Here is a 23,539-nt window from a genome sequence, read left to right as displayed (position 1 = left end):
CACTGGCAGAAAAGCCTGTCTTGTTCCCATAAGTAGCCCAGAATAGTGGTCAAACTGTTCAGTGCCATTATGTGACCTATAGGAGACAGAGTTCCCACACACTTTATGAGCTTCAATTTTTCTCTTTTTATCTGCCACTTTCTGGAAGGGATGGCTGTGATCCATGAAATAGCTGAAAAGTAGGAAAAGAAAATACATAGAAGCCAAAGAAACCCGTGTTTACAACAACGTACTAACTATATAACTAACTGGACCTGCTTTAAAAGCTATATCATAGCTTTAAGAGCCATGATATAAAAGTCTGATTCTTTGCTTAAGGTGCTATATAATCAAGAAGAAGTGAGATGGTGAAATAAGCAATTTTCTAATAACAGAAAGAGAAAGAACAATGATTCTCAAAGCTCATCTTGAGCAACGATTAGTAAACAGGTTTTCACCTCCAGAGCCCCATCAAGATCTTTCTTCACTCCGCCTTTACTCCAAACATCCGTAACACCCTCAAATGTTCTGAGAACTACTGTCTTACGGGAGAGAGAGAAAATAATACAACTCCATATAATTTGCAGTAGGTTGTTAGTAATCTGTGGTCTTAGTCCTCCTGGATACTAAATGAAGGCAGGGCACTTTGGGTTAAGTTAAAGCAGAGGGAAGACGATCTGATGGTGGACTGCAATCATAGCATGTGACAAGTAGATGGGGACACCTTAGTTAAGCATGAATGTTCCCCTGACCTCTATCCCACCATCTCAGAGGATCATATCCAGGTTGTATTAAATAACTTTTAGGGTTCTGAGACAGTGAAGCTGAATCCAGGAAGAGCTGAGAAGCAGCAAATAAGGCAGGACACGGACCAAAGGACACACTTCATTGTATCAATTAAAAACAGGAATGACCCTAGTACAACTCATGGCATGAAGAACAGTGGATTCTTTGTCATGGACAGTCCATCACGTCCAATCGAATCACTTGGACTTCATTTGTAGGCAGTTTTGCCAAAAATAAGGCTGACCCCTTATTTCTGTGGTCAATGTAACCAAATTACTTTGAACTCTGATTAACTGAATTTCAAAGACTCATTCTCCTATCATAACTTCACCCCTTCTCATCTTCCCGTTTTGTTATAGTGACTAACAATATTTACTTAATCACATATGAATATGCATTAAAGACACTAGAAAAAAATACTTTTCCATTCCCTAGGGTTAAGCTCCACTTTTCCATTCCCTAGGTGGCCCAAGGAGATAAGTAACCAAACAAGATATTTTAAAATTCATTATTTCTGGAATTCTTCTATCTGGCTTGTTTACAGTTTTGTTTTGTTTTTTTTTCATTTCAGGCTTGACACAGAGATAAGTGTGTACCAACAGTCTACTTTTTATATTTGAGCGAGTACCTGGAAGTGGTATGTGGCAGAAGATAAGAATGAGGTCAAGGGATCACAAGCACATTGTTAACTTCAAAACTAACTTGCTCTTCTCCTCCATTTTACCCTAAGTAAGAAGATTTCTGGTCCAAAGACTTCTGGTTCACGCTGTACTCCTTTCTAAATTACCTTCAAAAATGTGCTTAGTGTTTTCATTCACCTCTCAATTCATCTCCCTTGTGTTGGATATCATGCCTACTTTTTTCTCAATCATTTCTCACTTACACATCTCCAACTTCCCACTTTCTTTGTTGATTTTATTCTCTGTGATGTTTTCAAACTGCATGGCACCAAAGCATGTATGAACATTAGTCTACCAATGAACGACATTTGTATGAGCTTCCTGAACCCCAAACTAAAGAATCTGTGCTCAACTCAGAGTCCTTCCACCAAGGCATTAGTGTTCTGGCTTTCTGCGTAAGTCTACTTTCCATTTATATGAATTATCCCACATATATGAATACAGTTTACAAATATCAGAACACTCTTACAGAAACTTTCACAGGAGATGGAAGCAACCTAAGTGTCCATCATCGGATGAATGGATAAAGAAGATGTGGCACATATATACAATGGAATATTACTCAGCCATATAATGAAACAAAATTGAGTTATTTGTAGTGAGGTGGATGGACCCAGAGTCTGTCATATAGAGTGAAGTAAGTCAGAAAGAGAAAGACAAATACCGTATGCTAACACATATATACGGAATCTAAGAAAAAAAAAATGTCATGAAGAACCTAGGGGTAAGACAGGAATAAAGACACAGACCTACTAGAGAATGGACTCGAGGATGCGGGGAGGCGGAATGGTAAGCTGTGACAAAGTGAGAGAGTGGCATGGACATATATACACTACCAAATGTAAAACAGATAGCTAGTGGGAAGCAGCCGCATAGCACAGGGAGATCAGCTCGGTGCTTTGTGACCACCTAGAGGGGTGGGAGGGAGGGAGACGCAAGAGGGAAGAGATATGGGAACATATGTATATGTATAACTGATTCACTTTGTTATAAAGCAGAAACTAACACACCATTGTAAAGCAATTATACTCCAATAAAGATGTAAAAAAAATTATTTATTTATTCTTGGCTGCGTTGGGTCTTTGTTGCTGCGCGTGGGATTTCTCTAGTTGCAGTGAGCGGGGCTACTCTTCGTTGCGGTGTGTGGACTTCTCATTGCGGTGACTTCTCTTGTTGTGGAGCACGGGGTCTAGGCACGCGGGCTTCAGTAGTTGTGGCACGCGGGCTTAGTAGTTGTGGCTCACGGGCTCTAGCGTGCAGGCTCAGTGGTGGCACATGGGCTTAGTTGCTTCACGGCATGTAGGATCTTCCTGGACCAGGGCTTGAACCTGTGTCCTATGCATTGGCAGGTGGATTCTTAACCACTGCACCACCAGGGAAGTCCCAACAACTTTCACTTCTTAATCAATGTGACAGACACTGCAGTTTAATTCTTGATATCGATATTCTAGAACCTTGAAAAAATAGCATAATTCCATCTCTTTTCCTCTTATGCTATATACTGTAGAATTGTCCACAAAAGAAGATCTCAGAGTCAAAGTGGAATCAGCTATGGATCTTACTAAAGCTAAAAGCAAAATCTTGATGTAGCTGCAGTTATTATTGTCATGATTCATGATTATTTCAGTGTTGAGTAGAAGGAACTGTAGTTTCTCCAATTTTGTGAATAATAGCTTTGTCATTGAACAGAAGGCACAATGTGTGGCTAGACTGTCTCTCACAGGGTTTGCAAACACTTTCAATTGTCCCCAATGTGCTAGCCACATGTTTGTTTTCAGTTGGCTGAATCATAAAGCAGAGAGAATTTAGAGAAAGGGGAAGAGAAAGAAAAGCAACTAACCATCTCATGAGGAAGTATAACAAAGGGTAATGTGTTTTCCCCCCTAAAGTAGTATTGTGTGTTTAAAGGAAAATAAATAGTGCACACATTACTATTCTAGTTATTTTATTCTGACAAGAAATTTTTAAGTCTGTTGGAGCAAATTTGAAAAAAATGGTGAACTTCATTCAGCCATAAATTTTGATGAGTTAATCAATTGACATTCATTGACTGCCCAGGTGGGCAAATCACCATTACGGTATACTACACTTCACAGTATAACTGTATTCAAGAAATATTTGTAAAACAAATGTACACTGAATTTCTGAAGGGAAATATTTAAAAAGGGAAAATGGCAGTCTTCACACTCTCACACATAAAATACATCCAAAGCTTTAAAGTCCAACTAAAGGAGTTATTCAATTAAATATTAATAATCATAATGAAACGTTATAGTGAATGAATTGAAAGTAACTGAAGTTACTTGGCTATTCACAAAAATCAGTGATTTTAAAACAGGGAAAATACTTTAGAAAGGATTTGAGTTAATCCTTGAATCCTACATAAAACTAAGAGCCAGGGAAAGTAAGTCAGCTGTCCAAAGATACACAGCTTTTTTATGTAAACACCAGGATTGGAAGCAAGAGTATTTTATCCAAGATCCAGGAAAAATTTTCTACCCTCCCATTAAGGGACACTCGGGTTTGCCACTCTGACAGTCTGAACTCCATAGCAGAGGTCTTCCCTCAGCAACGTGTGGTCAAGCCCTAGCAGTTGTGGGCTTCTCTTTCCTGGCGAACAAGCTCTTCATGGGTGAATATAGAACATTTTTCTGATGAGAGATAATTATACTCTCTCCCTTCCTGATTCTCCTATAATTTGGCCCGTCCATCCAAATTATATACACCTGCTTCTTCTTTTTACTCCGTCTCTTAGTGCGTTTGGGGAATTGAGTAGTTTAAGTTCTGCTGCAAGTCTGTAACATGATAGCTAGAGATGTCTCTGAACTTCATACTGAGGGATAGCACTGCTGACCTGCCATCATCCATGGGATTTGCACTTGAATTTTTATCTTCAATATTTAAGTAAGAGATCTGGCAATCCATAGGCAAGCTTCCACCTGACACCCATTTGTGATCAAGGATGGTGTGTGGACACAGCAGAGCAAATCTTAATTGACTCAGTAAAAGCCAAACGCATCACCTTGGATTCAGAATCATGAGATCTGATTACGTGAGAGAACCAGCCAACCCTCACCTTAGTGTCAATTAGGGTTCTTGAGTGGTAAACAACAGAAATTGACTCTGACCACATTAAGCCACAAAGGAATGCAGTGGAAAAATGGAAGGAAAAGCTGAAGAACCAGGTCTTTGAAGGTACTGGCCTAAGACACCGTAAGGGGAATCTGTGTAGCAACAACTCACAGAAACTTTCTTTACTAGCGGGAAGAGCGGGCTCCAACATTTCTGACCTTTGTGTACTTCTGCTCAAGATTTGAACTCTAGGGAGATGGTTTGATTAGCCATGCTTGAGTCTAATGACCACCGTTCGAAGTGGGGGAAGTCTCACGAATGCTCAGTCAGTCCCACCATGCAACTGGGTAGGGGAAGTTTCCAAAAGGAAGATACAGTTGTTCTGACCAGAAAACAAGTGAAATGTGTGTTGGGCAGTCAAATCAGCAGAGGTCCACGACACAATCCAAATGTGGTGGTTAATCATCAAGAGACAGAGACCAACAGTGATAGGTGAATATTGAAGTGTATCTAGACAATGGCCCAATCAATGATGAGTCTAATTAAAAGGTTAATAAAACCTGGTTCTGACTGTAGTTTTAAATTAAGCCGTTAAATATTTTTCTTTGAAATGCTTCCAGCACTGCCCAAACCCTGAGTGGCATGTGAACAACTCGTCCATTAAGCATCCCTTTCTAGTCAGCATTACCTATCTCCTACCCACAGCCTCCTACACATTCTCCTCTGGCCACTCCCATTCCCTTCTCTTTACCAAAATCTGAAACCCAAGGCTGTTTCTTCCTCAACCTCTTTGTTTAGCTTGGAAGATCAATCAAACACCAAAGGATTCTTTACTGACTTTTCAACATTTAACAAATGGTTATTTAAGTTTTTTTTAATCCAAAGTCAAACCTCCTTATTAAACATATAAAGAGAAAAAAATCAGATGAAATGCATATTTGAAACTGCCTTCTGAGTGCTAAGGCAGACTTGCTCTAGCCCCCTTTACTGAAACTTCCTGAGAGACACTGTGGAAATGAAAGATGGTTCTTCACTTCCACTTAAAGTACAATTCAGGCCTGCATTTTGAAAGAGACAGGTTTATTCATCACTTCAGCGTTAGCTGGCTTTGTTCCCTGTAAAATTTTACTTTTGGTTATTAAAATATTCACTGGAGGAAATAAATTTGTAACCCATTTCTCATATTACCTACACACAGAAAAACAAAATTTGATATCTTGGGGTTTATTTGCTGAAGGCGCTTCCCATAAAAGCGAGGAGTGTGGAAATTTGTCTGGTTAACTCCTTATGGATAAGTTAGTCACAATCGTTCCTCCGCCCACTTTCCCCCTCCCCCCTCCCCCCATCCCCGACTCTCGCCCCCAGCACCCTCCCCACCTCCCGACTTCCCGCCTCTGCAGGGCTGGTGACCTAATAGCATTTTTCTTCGTGCATATTTTGGCGTCGCCCCATGGCCTGGCTGGCTTTGCCTGTCTGAGTCTTTTGAAATTCCTGCATGTTCGCCCCAGATTAAGAGTGTGTCTCAGGATGTGTGTTCCGTTTTGTTCTTTCCCCTTAACGCTCCCTGTGCAACGTGTCTGGGGGGAGGAGGACAAGACGGGGAGGGGAGGGAGGGGCAGAGGCGAGGAGCTGTCCGCCTTGCACGTTTCCAATCACATTACGTGAACAAATAGCGGAGGGGCGGCCGGGCCAGAACGGCTTGTGTAACTTTGCAAATGTGCCAGAAAGTTTAAAATCTCTCCTCCTTCCTTCACTCCAGACACTGCCCGTTCGCCGGGGCCGCCACGCCGCTCCCCGTCGCCTTCCAGAAGGACTGAGAAAGAGGAGAGAGGCGAGTGCCACGTCCCAGCAGCCGCCTTTACTGGAGAGGGTCTGCAGCCCATCCTTGGCACTGCTTGGTGGGGACTGAGATAGACGCGAGCCCAGTCCGCCTCCCTAGTTGAAGATTTCTCCCTCCCTCTCGTGATTTGAGCCCCGTCTTTTTTTTTTTTTCTCCGAGCTACGTCCTCCCGGAGCGGGGACAATCCAGCAAAGGGAGCGATGCGCTACGCCTGGACCGCACTCCTGCTCGGGCCGCTGCAGCTCTGCGCACTCGTGCGCTGCGCCCCGCCGGCCGCCGGCCACCAGCAGCCGCCTCGCGAGCAGCCGGCGGCTCCGGGCGCCTGGCGCCAGAAGATCCAATGGGAGAACAACGGGCAGGTGTTCAGCTTGCTGAGCCTGGGCTCGCAGTACCAGCCACAGCGCCGGCGAGACCCGGGCGCCACCGCCCCGGGCGCCGCCAACGCCACCGCCCCGCAGCTGCGCACGCCAATCTTGCTGCTCCGCAACAACCGCACGGTGGCGGCGCGGGCGCGGACGGCCGGCTCGTCTGGAGCCGCAGCTGGCCGCCCCAGGCCCGCCGCCCGCCACTGGTTCCAAGCTGGCTACTCAATGTCTGGGGCCCCGCGCACCGGTAACCAGACGGCGCCAGGAGAGCTCCCGGCGCTCAGTAACCTGCGGCCGCCCAACCGCGTGGACGTGGACGGCATGGTGGGCGACGACCCGTACAACCCCTACAAGTACACCGACGACAACCCCTATTACAACTACTACGACACATACGAAAGGCCCAGGCCTGGGAGCAGGTACCGGCCCGGATATGGCACCGGCTACTTCCAGTATGGTAAGCACCCCCAAGTCGCCGGAAACACCCGCGCACCCTTTCCCCAACTCTGTGGCTCCCCGACGTGGCTGCCTGGGCGCGGCAGGCCTCAGTCCATGCAGATCCCATCCCTCCCCCTGCTCCTGCAGAGGCAGCCCTGGAATCTGCTGCAAACCGCGCGCCTGGCCCCTCCTGCTTTCTTTCCACATTGCTTTGCAGCCCTCGGCGTCCCCATTCTTCTGCTAGCCGCAGCCCTACAACCGCAGTCCGGCTGGGTGAAGGGTGAGGAGTAAGGGACATGGAGGGACCCGGAGCCAGGGTGAGGGCCGCGGAGTTGTCTCACTGTTTTGCCTATCGCCTGGCTGACGTTTAGGTCTTCCGGACCTGGTGCCCGACCCCTACTACATCCAGGCGTCCACGTACGTGCAGAAGACGGCCATGTACAACCTGAGATGCGCTGCGGAGGAAAACTGCTTGGCCAGGTACCAGCTGTATCTCCTCGGCCCAGCTCCTCCGTCTTGGTTCCGGGGGTGCTGCCCAAGTGCCTGGTTCTGACCACTCTTGTTCCGTGCCGAGAGGAGTTGGGAAGTGGAACGTGTTCTCCTGGGCATGCTGACCTGGATGGAGAGTTAAAATTTTGAAGATTTCTGTGGGTTCTGACTTTCAAACTGTGGCACAAGTCAGGGAGATGAAACAAACCCTATCCTGGTGTGTGTGTGTGTGTGTGTGTGTGTGTGTGGTGTGTGTGTGTGTGTGTGTGTGTGTGTGTGGTGTGTGTGTGTGTGTGTGTGTGTGGTGTGTGTGTGTGTGTGTGTGTGTGTGTGTGTGTGTGTGTGTCTGTCTCCTATTCTTTTTCCAAGATCCTTAAACTCTGGAGCCAACTGTTTCCAATAAGGTTTTATTAAACTATAACGTGGAAAAAATACTGTAATGGAAGAGCTTGTTAATACCCCTTTAAAAGTTTGGAAGCCACTTTGCCAGTACGGCACCCCTTATTGGGTGTCATAGTTTTCTTCTTTTATTTGAAGCCACAATTAACTTAGTTATTTTGGTATTACTTCAGCCAGAATAAGAGCATGAGCAAGAGCTTTGTTTTTGCATTAGTCCTAAAATAAAATCTTAGCAATTTGGGGAATGGAATTCCCTGAGTTTGCTGCTGGGAAACCAGCAGAGGGAGCAAAAGATGATTTGATAAGATGCATAAAAATTTTTTTTAATGTAAAATAAGGTCATCAATAGTTTTTAAATATATATATTCACACAAAATAAATAAGAAAAAATTTATTCTGTAAATTTCTTCCACTTCCTTTATAACTGTCCAGCTAAAAGAAGAAATCCAAGCTCATCATCTTCATTCTAGAGTCTTGCACCACACACCATTGCACTCCCTATATTACTACAGTAATGCCGTTGTTTTAAAGATAGTTACTAAATTATTTATCTAATCTGGGAATACTCTTTTATTAGAGTTACTTCCCCACTTTACATCTTAGTTAACTGTTTAAGAAAAAAATGTATGCAAAATGCCCTGGTCTCTTGGAACTGATAGCCTAGTTGGGGGAAGAGGGTAGTGACCATTATAAAATGGAAAGGTTTTGCTTATAATTTTGTCTTTAGTTAATATTCTGTGAAAATAATAATGTTTCTTTTTTCAAAATCACAGCTCAGCATACAGGGCAGATGTCAGAGATTATGATCACAGGGTGCTGCTAAGATTTCCCCAAAGAGTGAAAAACCAAGGGACATCAGATTTCTTACCAAGCCGACCGAGATATTCCTGGGAATGGCACAGTTGTCACCAGTAAGTGGATAGGCCTCTTGGGTACTTTTGAGTTGCTTTTTCATTTTACAGGTGATTCTTGATATGACAAATTCTTACACAAAGAGAGAAAATTGCTGTTATTTACATTTAGAATTTCTCTGTGTGATTTGACATAATCAAGGAAATCTATCTTTAAAATAATACATCAACTACTATATCCTGTTATCTTTTAAACTGGAAACTCTAAGCCCAGCTTATTAAAACTGTTGATAGGATACAGCAATTAGCTTCACTAGAATTTTATCCCAGTATACTACAGGTAAGAGTTCTAAAAAAGCCTATTACAGTCAAGATCATCTACAATTAGTTAGCATTTCATAGCATTTAATAAAGATCACACATTATGAAAAGGATTCAGATACTGTTCTCAAAGAAAGATGTAGATGACTTACTCCATGAACTGAGAAGGGCCTACCTCAATCTTTTAAAAGGCCTGTATCAAACCCAAGCAAAAGGTAGTTGCTTGTTTTATCCTAAATTTAAATATTTTCACATAAGGTAATTCTATAGTTTGACTTGGTAACTTGCCTAGGTGTTTACTGCCAGGAAATCCTGTTTTGTGCCCTTAAACTTTCTATAGTTCAAGCCATTTCTTCTTGTTCTTTCCTTATGTGAGAAGATGAACAGCTCAGCACCTTCACTTTAATGAAAGGAGGAAAATAGATGTGAGCACCTAATTTGCTGATAAAATAGAATTATTTCTAAATAAAAGTTTATACTAGTTAAATAATAATGGTGGATAAAACATGCCTTTATTTCTCCTTTGCATTTTAGTAAGGATTTTAAATGTGTGAGAACACATTTTTTTAAAATTTCACAGAAACCTCCCAAGAGACAAGTGCTCTTCTATTTTGGAATGAAGCATCGGTAGCGGCAGCCAAAGGAGATATACTAGATAACATATGGCAAGTTTCACTTAAACAAAGATAATTTACTATCTATCTCTATTTAATATTCAAATATAAAACAGAGTGAAATAGAAAAGCAACATACTCAAAGTAGGTCTTTTTTTCCTAGTAGCAAAGTTAAAGCCTTATAATTTTGATAGATTTTTGTCCTGGAAAAAAAATCTAGCATGAATCTACCTTTAAGAAGATCAACTTGATCTCAATTTTGATGTGAAAACAAGTGCAGGAAGCAGTGGGGATGTCATCTAGAATCCTCGTTGCTTTCTCTGTATGTTACTGACCACTGTCTCTGTGTTGTGTGGGACATTAGACATTACCACAGCATGGATGAATTCAGCCACTATGACCTGCTTGATGCCAGCACCCAGAGGAGAGTGGCTGAAGGCCACAAAGCAAGTTTCTGTCTTGAGGACACATCCTGTGACTACGGCTACCATAGGCGGTTTGCATGTACTGCACACACACAGGTAGGGTGGCAACCTGGAATCAAGAACCCACAGGCTTCAGAGAGAAAACAGTCTTCTATTTTCTTTCCTGCAGGCTATCTTTTTAAAAGAAAAAACTATTTTATTTAGGGGGTCATCTAGTCCATATGGTAAATTATTGGGAAAAGGAAAGGGATGGCTTGATGATCCAAATTACTTTTAAAGTATTTCATCATCACAGAAAGTCAATGTGCCTACCTGTTATGTTCTACAGTGAAAAGCAGTAGTTTATTATCTGAAAAAATCCTAATGGTTTCCAGTTTCTGCACTCATTCTGTATTCTTTAACTTGATTGGTAAGCAATTGTAGAAAAGATATCTGTTTTGTCACCTGCAAAACTATTCCTCCCTCTACCTATTAAACTAAAAATAGAATGGTGATTGGGATTAGCAAAAGGCCAGAAAATAAGTTTCTTAAAAAGTACTTTTAAAAATGTCTCTTTTAATCATATGAAGAAGAGCAGAGGACACAGTTTCTTTCTCCATGCATATATATTTAAACCTACAGTATAATTGATGTCAGATGTCCTTTGGATGGATTTTTAAAAAGAGTGCTGTCCTAAGCAGTTTGTATGTCTTATAATGGGAAAATGTGTGTCATTTAAAAGCTGTGCCAGTATTTCCATAAGAAACCCTAATTTGTAAAAGGACATTATAATTTTACTCCAGCGGAAATCTTGGCAGAAAGTAGTGAATGTACAGAACTCAGGGCACAAAAGGATCAGCAGCTGGCATATTGGGAAGCAAATTCCAGGGCTGTGGCAGGAAGCTTTCTGGTGACCTAAATGTTATCGTTGCTTCTTTCCCTCAGCTTAGAACGTCATAGCAATTGGAGGGGTAAGGGTTCAATTCCTCTCGCCCTGGGGCAGGACTTACCCTTTAAGCAAAAGAGATGTAACCTACCCACACATTACACATATGTGTATATAGAGGTCCCCTTTTCACTCAGTGATCTCTAAGTCCCACAGCACCCACCTGTGCAGTGGACCTGGAGTTTATTTTCTTCCTTTAGAAAAAGAGGCACTCTGGACAGCTCACTGCTGAAATATTTGAATCTAAGACTATAGGTATTTATAGCATGTGAGTTCCCCAGTTCCGTGGGGGGTGACCCTACTTCTTTTTATGTGGTAGCTTCCTTTTTTTTTTTAATATCTTTATTGGAGTATAATTGCTTTACAATGGTGTGTTCGTTTCTGTTTATAATGAAGTGAATCAGCTAGGTAGCTTTCTTGTTAATTATCCTCCGTTTGTGTCCTATTTAACCATTATTCACTAGGTCTTACACTACAAATGACTAATGTATTTGTGTTTTTCACTAGGCTGGTGTTTCTTGAACATGGGCTTCATTTAAAGGGAAAAAAAAATTCTCACAAAGTCCCAGTATTGACTTAGATTAGTTGTATTATAAAGTTTTTAAATGTATCCAAAAGTAATACTAGATAGGACTTCTTTATATTTATACTTTCATATAAGTTCTTAGATAACAAATTTACATATTAAATATATACGAAACTAGAAAGTTACATTAACCTCATTAATTTATGTAACAAACAGTTATGTTTTGCTAAAACCAAATCGTTAATCTATATAGGCTTGGCTAAGGTTCTACATTTTTTTTAAAGTTTTTAAAGTGTGAATACAGGAAATGCCTGTTTGTTTACTGCCCTGAAAAACTCCTTTTTTGTTTGCCAGTTCAAATAATCAAAGCTTATACTTAAATTCTGCCACTTGAGTAAGGTAGAGTGGCAATTTCAGCATTCTTTAAAGTTCTTTTGTTCACTTAAAGGTAAGATAAGCATTGTAGCATTATTTAAACCAGTCTTAAATGGGTATCTAATCCAGTGAATCCCTTACAGTGCCATGAAGGTGGTGGTGGTGGTGGTGGTAGTAGTAGTAGTAGTAGTAGTAGTAGTAGTAGCAACAATAATAGCTAACACTTACTGAATATATATTATGTGCCAGAATCAGAATTATGTGCTGGAAATCAGAAACAGAAAATTCTTCATAATATATTGACTACTCAACATAAGGTTAACGAATGAGCACAAGTTGGTATGGACCAAAGTGGGAAAATGGTTCTCACTGCTGTGGCACAGGTACTCTTTGAGTTTGGCCTATCTGTACTACTGTGTGCTGTATGAGAGCACAGTTCTCCCCCATTCTTCCCAAATCAAACCACAGGCAAACCAGCACTAGTAGAACACGCTTTAGATGATTCTGCCATCTCTCTGGTGACCAAGGTGATCTTAAGCACCAAACAATTGTGGTTGCTGAAATTAAATCGTGGTATTGAGTTTAAATGATTCTAGCCTATACTTTTTAATTCATTTTGATTAGTATTAGAATGCAAATACAACAGTTAAAACGTCTGATGAAGAACTAGTGGAATCAAGAATATACCTATAGACTCCAATTTGAGCAAATTTCACCAGGCTATAACTTTCTGGAGAGCCAGGACCATATCTTAGTGGTGTTTTTCTCTTCTCAGCCTGTAGAAGGCACTCATTTACTTATTGAAGTGACTATCTTTGCAAGTAGAGTTGATGTAGCAATCATCCCTTTAATACAACAAAATATTCAGTGATGATGTGAAAAAGAACATAGTGTGGTGGTTACAATCAGGGACCCTGGACCCCAAATGCCTAAACTCAAAACCAGCTCAGCCATTAACTAGCTGTATATTCTTGTGTGAGCTGTTTGACCTTATAGTGCCTCAGTTTCTTTATTTGTAAAATGGGTTAATACTACCTCCTGACTCATGTAGTTGTGAGAATTAAATTTATATATTTAACATGTTTAATTGATCCTGGCATATAATACATAGTTCATAAGTGTTAACTATTCAAAAATGCAATATGACTCTGCCCTTGGGGAGCTTACAATCTCTAGTTAGATATATTCTTATATAGTATGACTTTAATATAGAGGAGAGAAGGATAAATACCATAAAATCTATACACAGAGTATCTTGGATATTCAGAGTATAGGAAGGTAATTTCCAAGAAGAGAAATTGGAGAGTTCCACTGATGACAAGACATTTGAGTCAAGTTGATTATTACATGGCCTTTATTCCTGAACTGGTAATATTCAAGAATTTTGGTAGAGGCCTATTTTGTCACTTAAGATTGTATTTATCACTAGTGATTTATGACAATTTTAAGAAGCGAGATGTACTACTACTTATATTAGTCCTGTATTTTTTTTAGCTGGAGGTGCTATAAGGCTGAGTAATATATACTTCTCAAAGGAGATGCAATATAAGTATAGTTTTATGTCAAACTCTTGTAAGTACTAACTTAAAATTTAATTTGCAAATAATAAGCATATTCTTTAGCACATTCTAGCCATATACCATCTTTTTAATTTTTGAATTTTATTTGTTTCAGGGGCTGAGTCCTGGCTGCTATGATACCTATAATGCAGACATAGACTGCCAGTGGATTGATATTACAGATGTAAAACCTGGAAACTATATTCTAAAGGTAGAGAACTTTGAATATGTACCCATAATTTACTTCAGTTGCAACTCATGGGCCTCTTCTCTGGATTCCAATGTTAAATAATCACGGTCCTTCAAGCAATTATACATCTTCCAGAAGTACTTCTAAACCAACCTAGATATATTTTAAAAATTCTTATTTGAAAGAACTTAGGGAAAAATATACAGCCTCTTTCGATAACTTCTCCAGAGTTGAACCATGTGCCTAACTTACACCCCCTCCCTGCTTGATTTAGTTGGAGCACATTGCCTCTGTTCTAGCCCTGTGAAAATAGGAAGAAATTAACCAGTAAACACTGCTAATAAAATCTGAAACACAGATGATGTTTATGTTGCCTAGGTCAGTGTGAACCCCAGCTACCTGGTTCCTGAGTCAGACTATACCAACAATGTCGTCCGCTGTGAAATTCGCTACACAGGACATCATGCATATGCCTCGGGCTGCACAATTTCACCGTGAGTCCTATTTGCCTAGCTAAGTAATTCTCCTGACAATGAGTTTTAGTTCATTGATAGGCATTATACACATTTGTTTTCACTACTACTGCAGCTTCCTTGTAAAATAGACCAAAGGTAGAAAACGGTAGCTTCTGTACTATAACATAATTAGAGCTGATCTTTTTTTGATAATGCTAGAGAATGGAGAAGGGGATGTACTCAGGTTTTTATCACCCTGAAACTTAGCTTTTAAGACAAGACACAGAGCACATTGTTTACCCTCAAAGTCTATGGCAGCTGAATCTGTAAAATATGCAATATGCAGTGTGGATAACCTTGTGGGAGCCCAGAGAGTTGGGTTTCCCGCCTCTTCCCCATAGTCCATGAAGGAGCCCTGAAGAAATTCCTAGAGTTCTTCAAAGTACACTTTGAAAGTGACTGTCTTAAAGCAAGCAGCTGAAGAGGTCAGACCACCTGTTCTGTAGAAATCAAGATTTCACATATTTGAGTTCTACAAACACAAGTAATAGGGAAATACCCTGCAAAAGGAGGCTTGTATGGAGGTGCCTTCATAATTTTCCTAGTCCTGAAACCCTTCCTTGAATGAAATCTTAGAAGGAATCCCAGCATGTAAATATTACAGGTGTGGTGCTTTGATGAGAGTAATTAAAGGGTAGTTTTGCGTTCTTGTCTCTCTGTCCCACCTTGACCCCTTAAGCACTGCCTGCTCTAGTGATGCTGGGTTATAGATTCTAACTACATGTGCCACCTGGGAGTGATACCTTCCCAACACAAGAACACCATTAGAGTGATACTGAACACATGTCAGCTTTGCTGTGATGTAAGAGTGCCTATGGATCATGCAGAAAGGTGTCTAACAGAGCTACACTAGAAACTTAAAATTTATAGAAATTTCTCCCTGCTACACAAACCAAGTGGTTGCTGCAGATGAACCTGTAGTTGGTGGGCTTTCCAAAGTACAGATAAACCTATCTGGTTGTGCATATTTTGCCCACTACTGGGGATCCTAGCCAGGAGGAAGGTGGAGCTTAAAGTGCATTGGGCTACATTCATCTTGGAGGGGAGCCTTTTCCTTATTTCCATAGAGAAGCAAAGCCTGTGCTTTTTAAGTGTCATCATAGCATTAGAGACAGATGTAGTCTATGACAGCAAAGGTGTAGCACTGAAAGAAGATTATCAAGTATATTCTTCTGAACATGCCCAAAATACAGAAAACCTGGCTGTTTATGGCCCATATTGTGTGGAGCTGATCACCGTATAACTGAAAATCCCCAGAAGAGGAGGAACTTAAAGTAAAATAATTTAAAATAAGTGGATTAATTTCCCTTAATTTTTATAATTCCTTAATTTATTCACTCATTATGTATTCATTGGCACTTTCATTTTTGATACAAGATGAAAATTCCATGGTGGGGGGTAAAATAAAATGCAGTCAAAACAGGATGATCTCTGCTACAATAAGCTAAGTGACTCTCAGGGACAACTGCTGCCCTCCCATGAGGAAAAGGTCTGGTGAGGTGATTCTGTTGTTGTATAGAAGGTGTCTTGCTTGTCATCAGTAGAATCCATTGAATTGGGTATTGCTAGATATTTAGAACAAATAAAACTTGTTATTTTGTTCCAGCATAGTTTCTTTCTCTTTTTTTTAGCCACTTGTCGCTGACTAAATTGCAAGAGTGGTTGATGTAAAATTTTAATGAGCAATATTGATCAGATGAAAAAATGAAAGGACCCATAGGTAGTGATTTATAATAAAATAACGAGCTCATACTTCTCTACGAGTGGAAAATAATGGGAGAAGTACAGAAACCTTGACTTGCGAAAGAAACCCTCACCTTTAGAATGATGCTCACCTCTTATATTTTGACTTTCACTTTCGCCTCCCTTGGTAGGGATCAGAGTTCAGAGGAAGGCGAAATTTTCTCTGGCTGAGATTCAGGAGTGGCTTTAGGACAGCATTTGAATTGGGCCTTGAGGGCTGAGGAGGACTGCACTGGAGAGAGTTAAGGAAGGGCATGCTGGGAGGAGTCAACATCACCTGCAACTGCATGGCAAGAAGAAATTGCAGGGCATGTTTGGAAAAGCAAGTCTTCTAGTCTGGCTAAGGCATAAGTTTCATGGGCAAAAAGAATGGAAAATTTGGGACCAGATCAAAGCGAGCACTGAAGAGCAAGCTAAAATGTTTGAACTTCATCCTGGTGGCCACGGGGAGTCTTTGAAGTTTCTTGAGCAAGGTGTGTATCTTGCCTAAAGCCATGTGGTCAGTCCATGGCTCTGTAAGCAAGTGCGTGTGATTCCGTTGGTAACGTTATTGTACTTTTTTTTAACTCTTAAAGACACATCACCTCTTAGTTCACCGATTGTTTTTCATGCTAATCAAATATTTGAGAGCATTCTATTGGTGTGTAAAAACCACCCAGTAAGAAAGTGTCTGCCTTTGATGTGTCCTATCTCCCTCATCTTCCTCACTGTAAATCCAACGTATGAACCAGGTAACTCTGTGGCCCAGTTCAATTCTAAGATACCATGATTAAGTTCTTTTTTCATAGAAATGACTATTTGGAAACTGATGGTTTATGATTTGGACTAAGTGATTCTTATTTCATTTATGTGGGGATCTATGATCACAGTATAAATACAATATTAGGTTTATTGGCTTTGACCCAGTCTCGGACTGTTAATGTAACATTCTACATCCAGAACCATGCTGGGAAAGGACTAATGCAGGACAGTGCAGAGGTCATGAACCTGCTTCTTAGTGGACATGCCACACTTGCTGCGAGGAGTGAACTCACCGGGCCAGGGCTGCTGTTCCTATAAATCCTGCTTTAGCCTTGATTGTTTCAGAGGATGTTTCTTTTAACTCTAAAGATCAAGTTTGTAGGTATCAGGCATACACTTTCTGCTACTGACATAGTCACTTTCTTCAAATCAGTATTAAAATAATGTATTAATGGATAATTTCAGAAGGTGACTATCCCTTTGGTTGAGGGAAATTGCTATCTATCTATCCATCTATCTGTATACACAGACACATATTTTAAAAAGGTGACTTTAAACTTGTCTACTATACTCATTCAGAGTATTATCAGGTTAATAACTTGTCTTATTTTGTTTTCTTAATCTAGGTATTAGAAAGCAAGCCAAAACTTCCAATGGATAAATCAGTACCTGGTGTTCTGAAGTGGGAAAAAATAGATTAACTTCAGTAGGATTCATGTATTTTGAAAGAGAGAACAGAAAACAACAAAGGAATTTTTGTTTGGACTGTTTTGTAACAAAGCACATAACTGGATTTTGAACATTTAAATCGGCATTATTTTGGAAATTTTTAATATTATCATTCACATTACTTTGTGAATTAACGCAGTGTTTCAAGTCTGTAATTGCACACTTGGCTCTTTCAAAGAAATCCAAATTTCTTATGCTCCTTCTGAAATTATAGTGCAAAACGAAAAAAAATATTTCAATGAATGAGTCAAAATTATTTTAAACTGAGAATTTTCTAAAGTTCTGAAACTTTAGTGAACCATAATAATAACTGGCTTATATATGTCCTAGAATAGATTACTTTAGAAATGAGGCTCCTACTGTTTAAATAGATATGGACACATTTGGTGCTGAGGAAGGAACAAACACGTTACCATTGGTGTCAAGAAATATTACTATATAGCAGAGAAATGGCAATATATGTATTCAGATAGTTACACCCTATATAAAATTTATGTTTACATTTTAAAATTAGTAGATAAACTCCTTTCTTTCTGTCAAGTGTAAAATTTCATTCTGACTTAAGTCAGCTTTTGTTTTGGAATTAATTAAGTAATTGAGCTGCCCAACTCCTGTCTGACCTTTGTTGATGCTCCCCTCTATTCTTTAGTTTTCCTACAGGCAGAGACCTTTTAATTGGCATTCTTAAAATTACTGTTCTGGGGACTGCTATACATAGGACAACTGTGTCAATGGGAAGTCATTCTGATGATAGATGTAATACATCCAGAGATAGTATGCATTTAAGTATATTAAACTATTAGCCAAAAAAATTTCCTTGCTTACATGAAAATCATTCAAACAAGTACCCCAAACCACAACTGTCTCTAAAATACTTAGAAATATTAATGAAAAACACCTTAGGATTTTCAACTTTTCTACATTTTTTAAATGATCAGCTTTAAAAAGAATAAGACTGAAAAATTTTAAATTATCCAGAATAAATGACAATGTATATGGATACAAGAACATTATCCTAGGTCATCCAGGAATCAGTCATACATGTTTTTTTGTGTGTGTCTGAAATATGATACAAATTAGCAAAGCACATAGCATTATATACTTGAGATGTTGGTCAATAAGGAAAGAAACAACAACTTTCTGCAAAACCAAGGACTGTGTTGCATGAGACAGCTGTGATTTTATTTTAAACTGTGAAACCATGTGCCACAACAGAATTTGGAGAATTTCTATTTTTCTGAGATTCAAAAGGTACAGAAAGAAATCAAATTACACATTTAAGTTAGTGGTGCTTAAGCAGAAATTTTCCTCCCTTAACCAGTATTAAAATCTCAAGCAAGGTATTTCCAGTGCCAGCACACATTAGGTAGAATTTAAAAGTGAGTTGGCATCCCTGTATTATATGTCATAGAGCTGTAATGTCAACACCAGCTACAAGTAACCGTTCTGCACTCAACGAGTGCCTAGCAAGGCAAGAGGGGCTAGAGATGGACAGTAATCAAGGGTAGATAGAGTGGGCCACATGATCCTCATCTGCCAGGGCACACACTTACCAAGAGACAATACAGACAGCTTGATAGAGACCCAGAACTTCCACTGAGCTAGTGTCTGAGCTATGGGATAGCTTCTTTGATGTACCTCTTTGCCTTAAATTGCTTTTAGTTTTAAGACTGTAGAATGATCCTTTTAAATTGTAATCTTTTCTAATAGAGATATTTTAATATACTTGCTTTTTAAAAAACAAAAACTACTGTCAGTATTAATACTGAGCCAGACTGGCATCTACAGATTTAAGACCTGTCATTTCATTAAGATTCTTACCCCTACACTAAAAACTAGCTAATATCATGGCCTTTGGATACATATGAGAAGATGTATTTACTATCATTCCATGGGCCTTCCATCTATCTGTACATCCATCATCATTTAAAGGCCTAATATACACTAGGCACTCACATGCTAGGCATTGGGATATGAAAATGATTATCCCTAACCTCAATAAGTATTTGAAATGTCATTATAACCCATGAGGTTCAGCTTATTTCATTTTTAACATCATAAGTACATGTCTAAAAGAATTTCTGTTTTAAGCACTATTGTTTTTCATGACCATAGTTTATTAAAGAAAATGTTAAAAATGAATAGATATATGCATGTATGTGTTACTAATAGTTAAAACTATGTTTCCAACCCCTGAAGTGTCTGCCTTTTAAATGTAACACATACTATTTCGTTGATTTTAGAAAAAAACAGTTTCAATTAAGAGGCTAAAGATTCTCACTTATTCCTTATATAAATATTCCTCCCCACCCCTAAACACTCCCACATAACTCACAAGTATTGATTTAACACTCAATATTTTTGAACCTCAAGTAATCTCTTCTCTGAATAACCACCAAGACTCACAGATAATGATTAGCTGGTAAAATTTATCCATTAATAAAATAAAAAATATAATCCAGTCTTACCAAACTCTAAATAAAAAATCTTTTAAATAGGAAGTAGAAATGATACAAAGAATGTTGAGTACTGAAAAGAGACTGGTTTTTAAACTAATAAGAACTGTGAAAAAGTTGGCTAAATGGAAAGATAACTTAGTGAGTCTTCCACATGCCATATTAGTGGCCTCATAATTATTCAGACCACAGTCTGTATTAAAGATGTCTTGACCTTTGAGGCTAGGATTCAGTCTCGCAACAGTACCATAACATACAAACACATAACTTGCCTATTTCCAGGAAATCTTTATATTTTTACATAATGACTTTATTCACAATTGCTATCATCTAATTATTCACTAGGCATTATTTTTAATAATGAACAATTTTTTTTCTCCTTGACCTCATAGGAGATAATCACACTCATAAACGTTCCCCATACTTAGATTGTAGAGGAAATGCAGTTCACTAAAATTATCATGGTACTAAGAATTTATCTTTACCAAATTTGTTAAAATATTGAATTTATGGTCAGAAGATATTTTGTTTTAAAAATAGCTTGTTTTGATAGTTAACAGTATAACTGATAAATAAAAATTACCCTTTTCTATATTTTTTATGTTTAGAATTCATATTCACAATCAATATATTCAATCAATAGCCATATTTCATTCCCAGCTACCAAAAGTCCTGGGCCACTTTTGAACACTTAAAGCATTTCATTTAACCTTCTAGCCAAAATGGTGCTGAATTATTTCAACTTGAATGTAAAATGTGTTGTCTTAGCTCACAGGATATAAACATTTAATATATAACTGCTTGCTATGAACTGAGTAACATGTGATTTGGTATTGTAATGTTTTTAATGAAGTTTTAGTTTCTCCCAAATTTTTCAGGAATTCTAGTTGTAAAACATTTTTAACTTTTTTGAAGAGCTCTTATTTTAAATGCCCAGACACTGGCTTTATATTCTTCTTTACACTCTCACATTCTTTTATTATATGCCTACACTATGATTGCAAGATTATGTAAAAATGCCTTGAATAAATGATTTCAAGTGTCTAGAGTGGTCATTTATTATTACATATAAATAAATGATATGAATTTCACTTTAGATTAAGATCTTAAAGCCATGTGTATGGTTGGTGGTTTTGCTTAATTGCCTTTTGTATTAACAAATTATTTAACAAGCTCACATGACTTGAAACTTGTCTGTGATGGATAAAAATCTAGCTGACGTTTTAAAAAGAAACTATCATACATGAACAGATTCTAATGTTTGTCATCATTACCGACCACTTCCAAGGATGCAGGGCAAGCATTGTAAGAATAACCACTCTCTGTTTTGATTAGCATTTCTTAGAAATATACAAGAGCATATATACACCCAGGGGACACATCCAGCTCTAGATACAAATTATTTATATGAAGAAAAATATTGCTATCTTACTAATCCTTATTTAAACGTGTACCAGATTAGCCTGGAAGCTGGTAACCTGAGAGGACAAACAGGCCCCAAACTGTGGGCAAGTGTTTTGGGAGGACAATTTGAAAAATTAACCCACGAACAATTCACCTTTAAGGAGCTTTTGCAGGCAAAGTAGACGTAGGCTTGTGTCTGGCAATTTTCAGATTTGACATTAGCAGGACATTAGTGACACTGGAAACCACCAATTTCCTGCTTTCCTCACCTGCTCAAGGCAAAATATGTTATTAGTGTAAAAGATGTTTACCTTTCTCTCATCAGTGTTGACTGTTTCAGGCACTGTTCATTATTATTAGCTCACTAACCAAAGATAGGGAAAGGCAGGTTTTCCCTTCTATCAGAAACTTTGACTGCCTTAAGTTACTCATTTATTAATATTTCTAATCCTTGCCACATATTAGTAGGTAATTAACACATAGGTTGAATAAATCACTTAAAGCATGTATTAAGGAATTCTAGTTTCACAAATACTCTACTCAAAAAGAACCCCACAGTAAAATAACTATGGGAAATGTTATCTTTATGGTGGCGATTCACAATACATATTACCATGTTAAAGATTCTGAGAAGCCCTGCAGGAAAGAAACCAGTTTGTTAGCCAGTGTTTCTCAAATTTATTTTGCCACAAGTCTTCTTTTTTTTTTTTTAAATAGCACTTGTTATCCTGTTAAACTTTTTTGTCTTCTTGGAAAACTCTGGAATATGACATATTAAGTAATTATCAATTCATAAAAATAAGATCATTTACAAATTACTTAAAGTATGATTGAGGTAGCATTTGCACTATAGGACATAGGAATACCTGAAACCCACCAATTTACTGCCTGCCTTGCTTCCAAAAAACTGCATGGTTAAATAGGGTCCTTTCAAAGGAAACGATTATTTCAGCTTCTAAATCATGTTCTCTTTCAGAAGGAAACAGAGATCTTTCTTATTTGTTAGGTAACTTGAAAGCTTTATATACCCCTAATTAAAATCTCTCCTCTCCTACATATTGTTTATAACATTCAGGATGAACCAGTCATTTTCTTCATGGCTCATTCATTTTGTATAACTGAAATTATTATGTTATACATAATAGCATAGCTTAAATAAATTTCAATTAAATCTTAGTACTTCTCACAGTGGGCAGGGAAAAACAAAACTGCTAATGAATGACTTGGAAGGCCATATGCATGTATTTACAGTTTGCAATAATTTGCTGTTTAAACTGTTGATAATAGGCACCAACTTTGGAGAGAGAAAAAACAGCCGCAAACCACAAGGTGAACCATCAATACAATGACCAAGAACATGTCTTTGCTGATGTTAGAAATACAGTATTTCCAGTTCCTAATTCCTTTAAATACCAAGTCAAGCCAGAGTTCATGACACAACTGTACATAATAGGGACTAGGGACAAATGCAATGATAGAAGCTTTTAAGAGATAACTCCTTTTAAAAATGAATCAATAATGCTGGATGTTTATTCACATATCTTTACTGAACTAATGCATACATTTGGAGCCTGAAAATTTTGGAGCCAATATTGCCAACCAGTCATTTGCAAACTAGTGAATTATACCATTGTCATACAGCAAACCATGAGAATCAACCATTTTCAATTATTACAACGACAGTTTTTCAGTGAGATGGTTTTAGGAAAAAAACTTATAACAATCTATAGTTGGGTTGATGCTGGGGCTAAGATTCATGGATATATAAACAATCTGATAGTTGTGATCACTTCACTTTTGTTTTAGGGCTCTTTGGTTTCTGGTAACAGGAATATATTTTAAACTTGATTACTCCAAAGAGGAATTTTTAGGCTTATGTAACCAAACAGAGGAGGGGCAAGTTAGGGTTTGCCTCAGGAGCAGATGGAACCCGGAAATCAAATACTATCAAGACCACATTCTTGCTACCTTTTCTCTGTTTGTGTGTCAACTTCATTCTCTTAATTTAGTTTCTCAATAAGGATGGAAACCTTATTGCCTGCAGACCTGGGTACACACCAACATAGCTTGTTGATTGGAAAGAAAATGGCATTAGCCTGTTACTCAAGTGTGAAAAT

The 23,539-nt window shown here is 38.7% G+C and overlaps 1 protein-coding gene and 1 long non-coding RNA gene across 3 annotated transcripts in view; one reads left to right on the top strand and one right to left on the bottom strand.

Moving 5' to 3' along the window:
* Positions 1-6,221: 6,221 nt before the first annotated feature.
* Positions 6,222-21,583, top strand: LOX (lysyl oxidase). 2 transcript variants are annotated; one of them, XM_079916453.1, is made up of 7 exons: positions 6,222-7,179; positions 7,532-7,640; positions 8,822-8,959; positions 10,199-10,355; positions 13,760-13,855; positions 14,213-14,328; positions 17,460-21,583. In XM_079916453.1, the coding sequence occupies exons 1-7, from the start codon at positions 6,558-6,560 to the stop codon at positions 17,464-17,466; spliced, it is 1,245 nt and encodes a 414-aa protein (XP_079772579.1). In that variant the 5' UTR covers positions 6,222-6,557; the 3' UTR covers positions 17,467-21,583. The 2 variants fall into 2 exon arrangements, with proteins under 2 accessions (XP_079772579.1, XP_079772580.1); XM_079916454.1 differs by lacking the exon at positions 17,460-21,583 and having other exon boundaries at positions 14,213-16,118.
* The window catches only part of LOC307183644, a 41,419-nt gene continuing 25,567 nt past the window's right edge, over positions 7,688-23,539 (bottom strand). Inside the window, exons 4-6 of the long non-coding RNA XR_013827545.1 lie at positions 21,577-21,691; positions 8,917-9,032; positions 7,688-7,775 (exon numbers count right to left, since the gene is read on the bottom strand). This is a non-coding gene — a long non-coding RNA (uncharacterized lncRNA). The remainder of the gene's footprint in view (positions 7,776-8,916; positions 9,033-21,576; positions 21,692-23,539) is intronic.

Source organism: Stenella coeruleoalba (genome assembly GCF_951394435.1).
Source record: "Stenella coeruleoalba genome assembly, chromosome: 3".
Classification (NCBI taxonomy): domain Eukaryota; kingdom Metazoa; phylum Chordata; class Mammalia; order Artiodactyla; family Delphinidae; genus Stenella; species Stenella coeruleoalba.
This window is presented reverse-complemented; position numbering and strand designations above follow the sequence as displayed.

Coding starts and splice junctions, on each gene's coding strand:
- LOX (XM_079916453.1), top strand. CDS start 6,558: ATGCGCTACGCCTGGACCGCACTCCTGCTCGGGCCGCTGCAGCTCTGC. Junction 7,641..8,821: donor GAGGAAAACTGCTTGGCCAG/GTACCAGCTGTA, acceptor TCAAAATCACAG/CTCAGCATACAGGGCAGATG. Junction 8,960..10,198: donor GAATGGCACAGTTGTCACCA/GTAAGTGGATAG, acceptor GTGGGACATTAG/ACATTACCACAGCATGGATG.